Source organism: Pinus tabuliformis, chromosome 2_1 (genome assembly GCF_031772625.1).
Source record: "Pinus tabuliformis cultivar Carrire ecotype Pingquan chromosome 2_1, CPIR1, whole genome shotgun sequence".
NCBI lineage: Eukaryota > Viridiplantae > Streptophyta > Pinopsida > Pinales > Pinaceae > Pinus > Pinus tabuliformis.
The window spans coordinates 347476151-347487549 of record NC_142299.1 but is presented as its reverse complement, the minus strand read 5'-3'; the positions used below and the strand labels follow the sequence as shown (position 1 = coordinate 347487549).

At 37.5% G+C, this 11399-nt stretch overlaps 1 protein-coding gene across 1 annotated transcript in view; it reads left to right on the top strand.

Annotated features, from left to right (window-relative positions):
- The first annotated feature begins 1848 nt into the window (after positions 1-1848).
- LOC149200281 (putative ATP-dependent helicase At3g02060, chloroplastic) overlaps positions 1849-11399 on the top strand; it is a 204424-nt gene continuing 194873 nt past the window's right edge. Inside the window, exon 1 of the mRNA XM_089400897.1 lies at positions 1849-2658. Within this exon, the coding sequence (XP_089257023.1) occupies positions 1886-2658 (773 nt within the window). The 5' untranslated portion in view covers positions 1849-1885. The remainder of the gene's footprint in view (positions 2659-11399) is intronic.

Here is an 11399-nt window from a genome sequence, read left to right as displayed (position 1 = left end):
TAGGCATTGGTTTACTAACTGTGTTGGAGGGTATTTAGTGTAGGGAATCCACCCTTGGGTTTGTAGGAGTTGGTTTAAAGAGTGGCACTTGTCTTGTGCATAACCACCTTAGCATCTTGTAAGGACCTTAGTGAGATGTGTTAAATTGGGTAGTAATGGGACCTAGAAAACTCTAGCTTGCCTATACACAATTAAATGAAGGAAATAACGAGGGTTCAACTATAGATGTTTTAGGTTGCAAAAGAGGCACAAAACCATAATCTAAAAAGAGGCGCTAGTATCAAACTCACAATGATGAATGCAAATTTGAGATGTTATGATAATTAACCTCTCATTTGAGTCCAAGACTTACAATGTTGATCCATGAGAATATCTCTATTGTTTCCCATGCATTGAAGATTAAATTGCATATACTATTCATAATAACTCCAGTGAATGACTTGTTTGGAGCATAACTTGAGTTTTCAAATAGATTTTAACCACTTTTGACAAAGTATCAATGTTGCATTCTTCCAGAAGTTTTGACCCCAGGGAACTTGTCTTGAGATTTCTCAGTCCCAAGGAACTAGAAGTTCCTAAGTCATGAGGAGCTGTCCAGATGTTGAACTCCTTATACAAATCATCTAAATAATCAACAAAATCTAACTCCTTTATGCAAACACCCTTGGATCACCATGCCCTCATCCTTTTCCTAGTTTAGAAGCGTGATTTGAAACCATTGGACATACCTATAATCAATCTCATTAACACTTATCTCCAATTGGCTCATATTTGCTAAAAATGCTTCTTGTGATCCGCCCAATCGATAATGATTCTTTAGATTAGCTATTCCTTTGAAATACATTTTTTTTTGGATTTTAAGCATTGATTAAGCCATTATTCAAGTACTTAAGTCCCATGAGAAGTAGTTATACTGACCAATTTCTCAAGAATTTGAATTGTTCACTTAACACTCATTGTATTGGGGGATGCTCACAACGGTGAAGAAGTGGGATCAAGACTAGAGAAATAAATCACATAGCTTCAACCATCATTTTTGAAACTTGCCCCTAACAACCAAGACTTCCGAGAAAGGTCACCCATCCCAAGATTGCTTTGGCTCAAGCACACTTAAACATGGAATTTTTACCTATATTTAAACCCCACTTAGCTTGCTATGCCATTTGCAAAGATGTAATCTAATGAGGTGATTTTTTGGATTTTTAATTAGAATTTGAGAATATGATTCTTGATGAGATCACAATGTTTTATTGCTTAAGCTACATTACTAAATAGAGAAATGAATCATATTCTTAAAAACCCTTATTGTATAAACTCAACAATAGAGTTCAGGCTTTTGTGATCCATATCAAGTTTGTGAGAGATTTTTTGGTGAAAATCACATGGAATACCATTTTTCGACGCGTTTCGAACCAACTAGTGTGGTTCATGGTTAAAAACTACAATTTTCCCAATATTCAATCAAATTTTAAACTAATTGACCATGCAATCCAAAACTTAAACAAAAAATTCACTGCATTCACAAAACCTTATTCCCCACTTTTCATATTAACAACATATTTATATTATTAACAAACCACATTATGATTAATGTAACTATAGTCAATTATCTTCTCTATTAGAAGATTGGGTCAATAATAAAAAATTGAATTACTAAAGAAAAGAAACTAGTAATCCCATAAACTATATTTAGCCTAATTAAAATTTCATTTCATTTTCATATCGGTTAATCATATTTGGTCATTTGCCCTGCATTTAATTGAGCTATTACAGCGGACTCTATCTAATTGATCCTCGATTCGAATTTCGATTCATATTTGGGGTGCACAAATTGTAATAATTGAAGATCTTGTGTGGTGCTTATTTAGGGGCGGATAAGGTATGCATGCGAGTAAGCATTTGTCACTCTTCATCCTGCCGTCGAGATGGACTGATAACTGGTCGGGACAGTCTGCTAAACTTTGGCAAGGTCACTATGGTCTCTGTTAGAATAATCAGTCTTCTACATACATTCCACGACAAACAATATCCGTATACTACTATCGATATCGATAGCAGATCAATCTTTTATCACCGGGCATGGAAACCCAGGACAAGATTAACACTGAATCCTTTCACCATTATTTCAATTCCAGTAAAACACACAGAAAACAAATGCCCGAGAAAGCTTTGTACAGCCGTAGCAGTTTACACACAAAACCCTTCTCTGAATTCCAATTCCTCAAAAAGAAGAGTTTCTCAATCAAAAGACACAGACCCAATTGCTTCTTTCAACGAAAGGCTGAAGAAAGAGAACAGAATTACCAAGAGTACAGAGAAAGAAGCGCCGAATCCAGAAGAAACAGAACGATATATAAAGCTGGTGAAAGAACAACAGCACAAGGGTCTGCAGAAGCTGAAAAAGGGAGAGCTGAAAGGGAATAACAACAACAACAACAACAATGTATCGTATGCAATTGATCCCGAGACTCTGGTCCCCGGTGATTATGTTGTGCACAAGAAGGTTGGCATTGGACGCTTCGTTGGGGTTAGATATGATACTCCCAATACTTCCAATGGTCATTCGGATGCTGTCAAGTATGTTTATATCGAATATGCTGATGGAATGGCTAAGCTCCCCGCCAGGCAGGCGCACAGGCTGCTGTACCGCTATGATTCGTGAGTATTAGCTTTCCTGCTGCATTTTCTGCATTACTGCCAATAAGAAATTCATAGAAACATATTAAAATTTATAATCGCATGAAATATTATGAATAGAGTGTTTCTGGGAAGCAAAACCTTCAACGAAGCTTCGTGTCTCATCTCTAATTAAAATATTTACAAAACACATATTTGTACATTAACACGAAGTTGCAACTCAACCTGAAGACCAGCTATGTGTAGATGGATCCTAACCAAAATGTCAAACTGGGGTATTTGGAAAAGTATCTATGTTATTGGTAAATATTCAAACATGGGGCTGTATGTGGAGTCGTAGTGATGCACAGACACTTCTGGAGATCGATCTCAAAACTAATTCCCGTGGATATGGGTCTTTAAACAAATGCCATACTGAGGTATTCAGCAAGGTTACAGAACTGTTGTTGGATTGATGTCAGGCACCACTACCTGCAAGCACTTGTTGCAGATTGACAACCCTCTTTGCATCATAGTAACCGGGTTTTAGAAGTCTCTCCATTGACATGCACATTCTTTTGTGCTCTTGTACTTGCGAAAAAAATGGGTGAGGCCTGTTACCCATCCATACACATGGGTAACCCTAGGAAATTTTTTTTCTCCCATGACGCAGATTTTTAGCTACCAGTCTCACATGATTCTCAGATAACAGTTTCTCAGATGGCTCTCACCCACTCGTTGATCAGCTCATCCACTTGATTAACATGCTCTTCCAATGAAGGTAAGTCGGCAACCATGAGGTACATTAGCCATTGTTTCATACAAAGTGCTTACGTGCGATGTTTAGGGCTTTAAAGTAAGGATCATGGGTTGAAATCAGACAATGGATCACGATGCTTGGAAGTTATACTTGTTGCCTTAATTTCACCTTGGTGTTCATATCTTCATTCTAGTAAAGTGCAAGCACTTTGGGGCTTTTCTTTCATTGTTTAGGAGGGGCACAAATAGGAGGCCTTGTTAAAGGTAGTGCGTTCACATCCTTCCATACTTAACACTTGCCATTTGTCCCATATTCATTATCCTTTATTTTGTTTCGTTGTTGCTAGTATTTCGTACTAGTTCCTTGTTTGTCTCATGCTATGAGAAGAGGGGCTTGTAAATGCCTAGATGTTGATGTAGTGGCAGAGAGAAAGGATTTAAAAGCATGTGCCAATTGTTAAAATGCAAAAAAGTGGCAAGGGATAAATCAAAACCAAGAGAAACTTGGGTTCCACCCTCTCATGTGAGGCCATCAACCTAATCTCAAGGCTCATGCATATGACGTTTATCAAAGTAAAAGGACTCAAAGAAAACATCCCAACCCCTACGAGTGTTAGAAAATTAGAAATGTAGAAATATTTTCTTATGTTCTTATTATCTTCTTTTCATCAAGCAATCATCAAATCAAAACATGAAGATCAACGACCCCAGATGTAGGCACTCAGCCAGGGCTAAAACCCCTCTATAGGGGAAAACCCAGTCAAACTCTTCCACTAGTAAATCAAATTGAGATAGACCAAGACTTTAGACCCAAAAGACCTTCCTCCTCCACCAAGTCAACGTTCCAATATAATTCAACAAACTTCTGTAGTTTCTTTTTGTCTAGCAACTATAGCCCAATAATAATCCAAAATTTTGACCTCCAACAAATTCAGAATTTTGGCCCAGCTACAATCTAGAATTTCGAACCCCAACAACTTCAGAATTTCGGCCCTTCCAACAACTTCGCTACAATCCAAAATTTCAAACCCTAACAACTTCAGAATTTCAGCCCTTCTAGCAACTTCGCACATGTGAGACATAGAGAGAGAAAATTCAACTTCTTATGCTTCACAAAGACTTGCTTCTCCTTTGCTAGGTTTTCCTTCCTCTTCCTTGAATTTCACACTTTTTTGTCTCCAACAACTGTAGATCACATTTCTTGAGTTGATGCTCCAAAGGAGGTTGAATAGCTGCCTTTATATAGTGTTTATGTGAGGTCGAATTCCCTTAATGAGGCCGACTTGTCCTTCTTGAGGCCGACATGGTGGAGGAGACCTAAAAGACCTATTTTTCATTAAAATAAATTTCTTTTTTGACAAATGAAGCCCAAGAAGGGTCTTTTACATTATGATATGGACAAGGACACTTGACATAAACCCTAGAAGACTACAATGGAGGCTTTATCCTAAGAACCATTAACCCAAGCATGAAATCCATGCTTTAATAAGTCAATTTCTTTTTCCTTCTTTTGACAAATACATTACATCATGATTCAAATACGATTATGAAGACCGATACTAGTTACATTCTTCAACACTCCCTCTTAACTAGGGAGGTATGCGTAATTACATATATACATGGAAGATCTCAAAGTGATATACTCTATGAAGAGTCACATCACACGCAATGCTACAGGTTAGATACTTAACTAGGGTACTCTAATTGGGTGAGACTAGGGTGTTTCCAAGCTTCAGCCTCTATAGGTACCATCAGGCTTCCACTCTAATACCAACCTAGGGATCTAGGTGCGTATCCAAGGTTAGAGTTCTATGACCAACTCCACCTTCCCTATTTTGGGATCTAGACATCAACACATAGGCCGACCAAATGTCCTCCCAAGCATTAGGCACTCAGCCCCAGATGCTTACATCTCTCCTTATAAACTAAAACAAATATATCCACCACTCCAAGCATGCTTCAAATATTCGACCTTCTTATGGAGAGATCCTGCACAATCACAACCCCAATCAGTAATAAACCTTCATGTATATATACAAGTAAACGCAAACCTTCGGGGTCATCAATTGTCCTAATGCTACTTACATCATCATCAAGTTATCCAGATATAGCTTGTCAGAAGCTTTCTTCTTTCACTTCTTCAATAACACCAAATACAACCTCAATACTTCTCAAGTATTTGTTTGTAACATCATGAATCACGAATATCCATTTGTAGTACTTTGGTTTCATTCTTTCTTCAAGTTATTCATTGTCACTGTCATAATATGCCCTCCCTCTTAACTGGGGAGATATACCTTTTCGTCTATCCAAGCTCCTTCTCAACTTAGGGAGAACAACAACATCAAATATACTTCATGTCATCAAAGTCATCTTGATCATCATCATTCTTATAGCTTCCTTCATCATGCCCATCATTATTATCATCTTCAATTACGAACATCTTCAACATCTTGAAGATTGTTTACTTGCAAAACTTTAATAACAAGTACAACCAAATACAAATATATAGAAGCATGAAGTCAACTATATCAAAATCATGTCATTACAATGGAAGCATCAAAACATTCAAGCTTTAGACATCAAATACCTAAACTTAGTTAGGTTCATAATCAACAAGGATCACACCTTTTCACATACTAGATTTCAACTCCTTACTAGGGTTTTGTCATAAACACTAAACTCCATCTTCGAGACACAAAGCCTTAGATAACAATCCAATCATAGTATTATACATCTAAGGTTTCAACAATATGCTTTTAGAATTTACATGTCAGACTCTACTAGGGTTTGTTGCAAACCCTAGATTTTATCATCAAAGCTAAATCATATCAATAATCGAAAACAATATCATCATGCCCTAGAATATCAATCTCTACTAGGGTTTTGTTATATACCCTAGATTTCATCAACTATCAAGAGCATACTTGCATATACATATCTAGGGTTTCATTATCATGTACTAACATCTCATATCAATATCCATACCTACTAGGTAAACCCAATATACAAACATGAATACAACAATTTTGACCAAACTAGGGTTTCAATCATGCGGAAGAATATACACCTAGTATTTCTTTCCTAGGATTGTTGTTCATAAACCCTAATATACCAAACCCTACAAATCCTAGGGTTTCATTTAGATATTAACAACAAACCCTATAGGACTAGGGTTTTACTATAAAAATACCAAAACCCTAAACTTTAAAAGAATAGGATTTCGATATATGTTCTAGACTTCATTAACAACCCCAAGAAGACTAGGGTTTCATAATCAACATTGGCATATCCTTAGCATAAAGACGCTAGGGTTTTACAGTGAACCCTAAAGGTTAGGGTTTCACCAAAATGATCAAGCAACAAGAGAATATAACAAGGGTAGATTCAATCTAATGGTTAATTTTTTTTTTTTAACAGAGTCAACTACTAGTTTTTCTATTCCAAAAAAGAAAAAAGGAGACATGCTCCCATTACATCAAGGCAAAATGGAGAGAGGCATCCTGGAAGAGAAACAGAGGGAAAACAGTCCCTATCTTCCATGCCTTTCCCCTTTTGATTATGAGAATACCTATTGCACTATCCTTATAAATTCGAACGAACTGTTTCAGTAGAAATTTACATTTACAGAGCATAGAGAACTATTAGAGGAAGAACTTAGCGGAAAGGAGTGGAATGGAAATTGAGCATCTAAAATTTGTTGACTGAGGGGTCCAACTGTGGATGAGGCCAATTTTTGCTGCTTTGGTAGTTAGAGTTTTCTCCCGTCTGATTGATTAGTAAACTCTTTAGATAATTGATAGTGTCATCCATGTGCTTACACTTGTGTTTTAGAGTTGCAATTTCTTTCCTCTGCTCATCCAACTATCTCTTAAGGAAGGAATTCTCAGACTCAGCATCAAATTTAAAATCCTTGACCGTTTCTCTTATCTGTTCGATCATGTACTTGTTAGATCTACAAATGGCATAGTTCTCACACTTTGAAATATTGGCCAGAGGATTCCATTCCATGATTGCTGAGAAATGAAAGTGAACTCTCCAAAAAGGAAAAACAGGGCAAGAAGCAGTTGAGAGGAGGAACGAGTACCACCACAAGAAAGGTCTACAGAGACCAACAACTGCCAATGAAAGGGATACAAAACTTCGAACATTAAAATGACTCTCCTCAGAAGCAATGGAATAAGCCAAGAACTAAAACTGAAATTCAGCCACAAGAGATGAAAAGGGGAGAAAAGACCAGAGAAGACAGAGAGGATGAGCGATACACCAAAGGAGCATAGTCACGAAAACAGAAAGGGTGAACACAGCTACTAAGACGTGGAGGATAAAAGAGGAGGACGTAGATAACGGACCCCGGGGATAGGAAAACAACAGTGAGGAAATGGAGCAAGGAGTTAAGATCGATCGAAGGGAGGGGATGAATATATAGCTGCGTTGAGGGCCACTTCAAAATAATGATCATAAGCATATCACGGGAAGCTTGTGTCGCTACTATGTGCTTGGGAGTCATAATCTGACTATGTTGGCTGTCCATGGAGATTTTCCTGATTTTCCCGTGATTCTGAATTCTTGCTTTTCAAGCTGAAATGACTGTTACCCACCTTGATGTCCTTGACTTGAGTGCGGTTCTCTGCATATGGTGGCTTGAGGTCCTATGGAATTGGTTTTTGAGCAGTCTCATTATCTATTCTGGATTCTCCCATAGGACGAGAAACTGCAAGATTAGCCTGCTTATCAGCAGTACAATTATTTTCTCTTAGGATATGATTGAAAGTGACTTGTCCAAGATACTGCAAATTTTTTTCCACCATTTTTGTTATTTGGCTCAGAACCTTATTCTTGAGGCTTCTTCTCTCCACCATTGAATGAATAATTATGGCAGAGTTCCCCATGATGACTGGATTCTTCATGCCACGCTGTCTTAAGATTTTTGTTCCCAATAGGAGACCATATGATTCTGCTATGTTGTTGGATATTCCCCTAATCCCCATTCATAAGTGATGGGATTTATTCCTCCTGGATTGAAAAGAAATCCTCCTGCTCCGGCCTTGCCTGGGTTAGACTTAGAAGCACCATCAAACAATAAACAAGGTATTTTTAAGTTTTCTGACCATATTTTAAATTCCTCTTTTTTAAGTCTGATCTTCCAATTATGAGTGCTGATAGGAGTATTTCTGATGTTTATTTTTTTTTGCTTGCTCAACACGAATTCAATCCAAGTTATTTCCTCATGTTGAATATGATTAACATATATTGTTTTAGCTCCTTTGGAAGTGATAAATTCTGTTGTCATGCTCTAGGTTTTTGCCAAAACAATCCTGGTGCTTGGAGGGCGGTCTTTGAAAATCCTCTGATTTCTAGCTAACCAAATTTGCCAACACATAAATGAGGGCAAACTCATCCAATATCTTTTAACTGTTTCTTTATTTTTTAAGAGTATATGGATACTTTTTGTTCCAAGTTGATAGAAGCTCATGCAGAGGCAGAGTTTGCTGAGATCGAACCTCCAGAGGTCTTACTAGCAATAGCCAACAATCTCTTGTGAAAGAACACTCCACAAAGAGATGCTGGATGCTTTCTTCATACATTTGGCACATGACACAACGAGAAGGACTTTCATAACCTTCCTTTTTAAGATTATCAACTGTTAGAATTTTGCCTTTGAGGAGAGTCCACATGAACACTTTGATTTTTAGTAGGATTTCTATTTTCCATGCATCCCTCTAGTGATCTCAATCTCGATTTGCTTGTTGATGTATGGTGGCATATCCAGATTTGACTGAATAATCCCCTCCATCAGGATCCCATTTGAGAGAGTCTTTTGTGTCCTGGCTCAAAGGTGCTGCACCCTTAAGAAGAGAAATTAAATTCCTCCATTGAGGAACAAGGCATTGGGGAAGGTTATGAATCCTCCAATCATCCCAATCTCTATCACTCCAATGAGAGATGTCTTCCAAAGAACTGATTCCTTTTGTTTTCATCCACCTTCTCAAATCATGGAGATTTTCTTGATAGGTTATAGGCGGATTTTACATTATTCTGTCCTCCCATATTTTGGTAAATTTACCATTCCCAGGGATCTTGGAGGGATTTTCTTTGATGAGGTAAAGGCTCTTTTTGATCAAACTCTAGACCTAGGAGTAGGGCCTTATTAGGAAACCTTTATCAAGTAATACTATTTGGTTATGGTTCATGTATTTTGCTTCCAGGATTTTCTTACACCAACTACTCTCCCCAGTTATAAATCTCCATGTTATTTTTGCTCCCAATGCCAAATTCATTATCCCAGGAAGTCTTATAGCCAGACCTCCTTTCTCATATGGTTGTGTTACTTGATCCCATTTCACTAGGCTGAGCTTATTTGTTTCTACTTTACCTCCTTGCCACAGGAACCCCCTGATTACTAGCTCTATTTGTTTATGAATGCTTGCCGGAGCTAGTATTGCTGCAAACTGGTATATTGGGAGAGCTGTGAGTAATGCCTTGATTAAAACCACCATTCTTGCCATGTTGAGCCAGTTCATTCCCCAATTCTGCACCTTTTTTTTCATTTTCTCTATGTACTTGTTCCATATCTCAGTCTTTAGATTTTCTTTGGAGATTTGAAGACCAAGATAATGGAAATGGCTCCATTTTTCTTGAAAAGGAATTTCTAAAATTTGTGATATTTTTTGGAGAGAGCAGAGAGGAGTATTCCAACCAAAAATTCTGCATTTTTGATTATTTAGAAGTCCTCCAGAGGCTTCCATAAAGCTTTGAACACCTTTTTGATTCTTCTTGCTATAATGCATGAGGCCCCTCCCATAACCAAAGTATCATCTGTGAATAGAGAGTGGTTTATGCTTTTTACTTCCAGAGAGATTGAAAGTCCTGTGATAGCCCGATCTTGTCTACATTTCTCTAGATTTCGGCTCAGTGAGTCCGCCATGATGATATATAGAAAAGGGGAAAGAAGGCAGCCTTGTCGAAGCCCCCTTGAGCTTTGGAAAAATTCGCTTGGTCTTCCATTAACCAAGGGAGCTATCCAAGGTCCCACAATGCAAGCTTTAATTATATCTATTGCCCTTTTTAGAGAATCCAAATTTTTGTAGAACGTCCGAGAGGAAACCAAGATTGACCCTGTCAAAATCCTTTGCCATGTCCAACTTGATAATCATTCCTTTTTCCTTTTTGAGAAGGCTAGAGTGCAATGCTTCTGTACTATCAGGATATTGTCAAGAATTTGTCTCCTTGGAACAAATCTCCCTTGGTTTTCTGAGATTATTTCTGGAAGCACTACTTTTATTCTATTTTCCAGAATCTTTGTAATGATTTTGTAGGAGGAGCTACACAGAGAAAAAGGCCTGAACTTGCTAAATGTGTTTGCATTCAACTCTTTTGGAACTAGGGCAGGAAATGAGGAGTTTGTAAATCCTCCTACCTTGTATTTTCCAAAAACGTTTCTGATCATTTTTATCAAATCTTTTTTAATGATGTTCCAATTATTTTTATAGAAGGAGATTGGAAACCCATCAGGGCCTGGGGGCTTATCCGGATGTAAATCCCAAACAACAACGACAATTTCCTTTTCTTCTACATCTTTGGTGAATTCATTGTTTTCTCCATCGCTGATTTTTTTTGGGATGTGCTGTAGAAATTCTTCATACTCATTATTTTCTGCTGAGGATGTTAACAGATTTTTGTAATATCTGAAAGCCTCCTTCTTTATTTCCTCTTGCCCTCTCACTTCTTTACCTTCCTTATCCTTAATGTTGTCTATTTGATTTGGAATTCTCCTTATCCTAGCAATATTGTGAAGGAAGGCTATATTCTTGTCTCTTGCTTTAAGCCATAGACTTCGAGATTTTAATCGCCACTCCTCTTCTTCCATTATGTTTTGCCTGTACAATTCCCAATACGCTTGCTTTTCCTGCCATAAACTCTCCTGCGTTTCCTCTTGAATTCTCTCAAATTTTTTTGTTATTTCTAACTTCCTTTTTTGTGTTTCTAATTTATCGTTCTTTGCCCAATATTTCTGCTCTTTC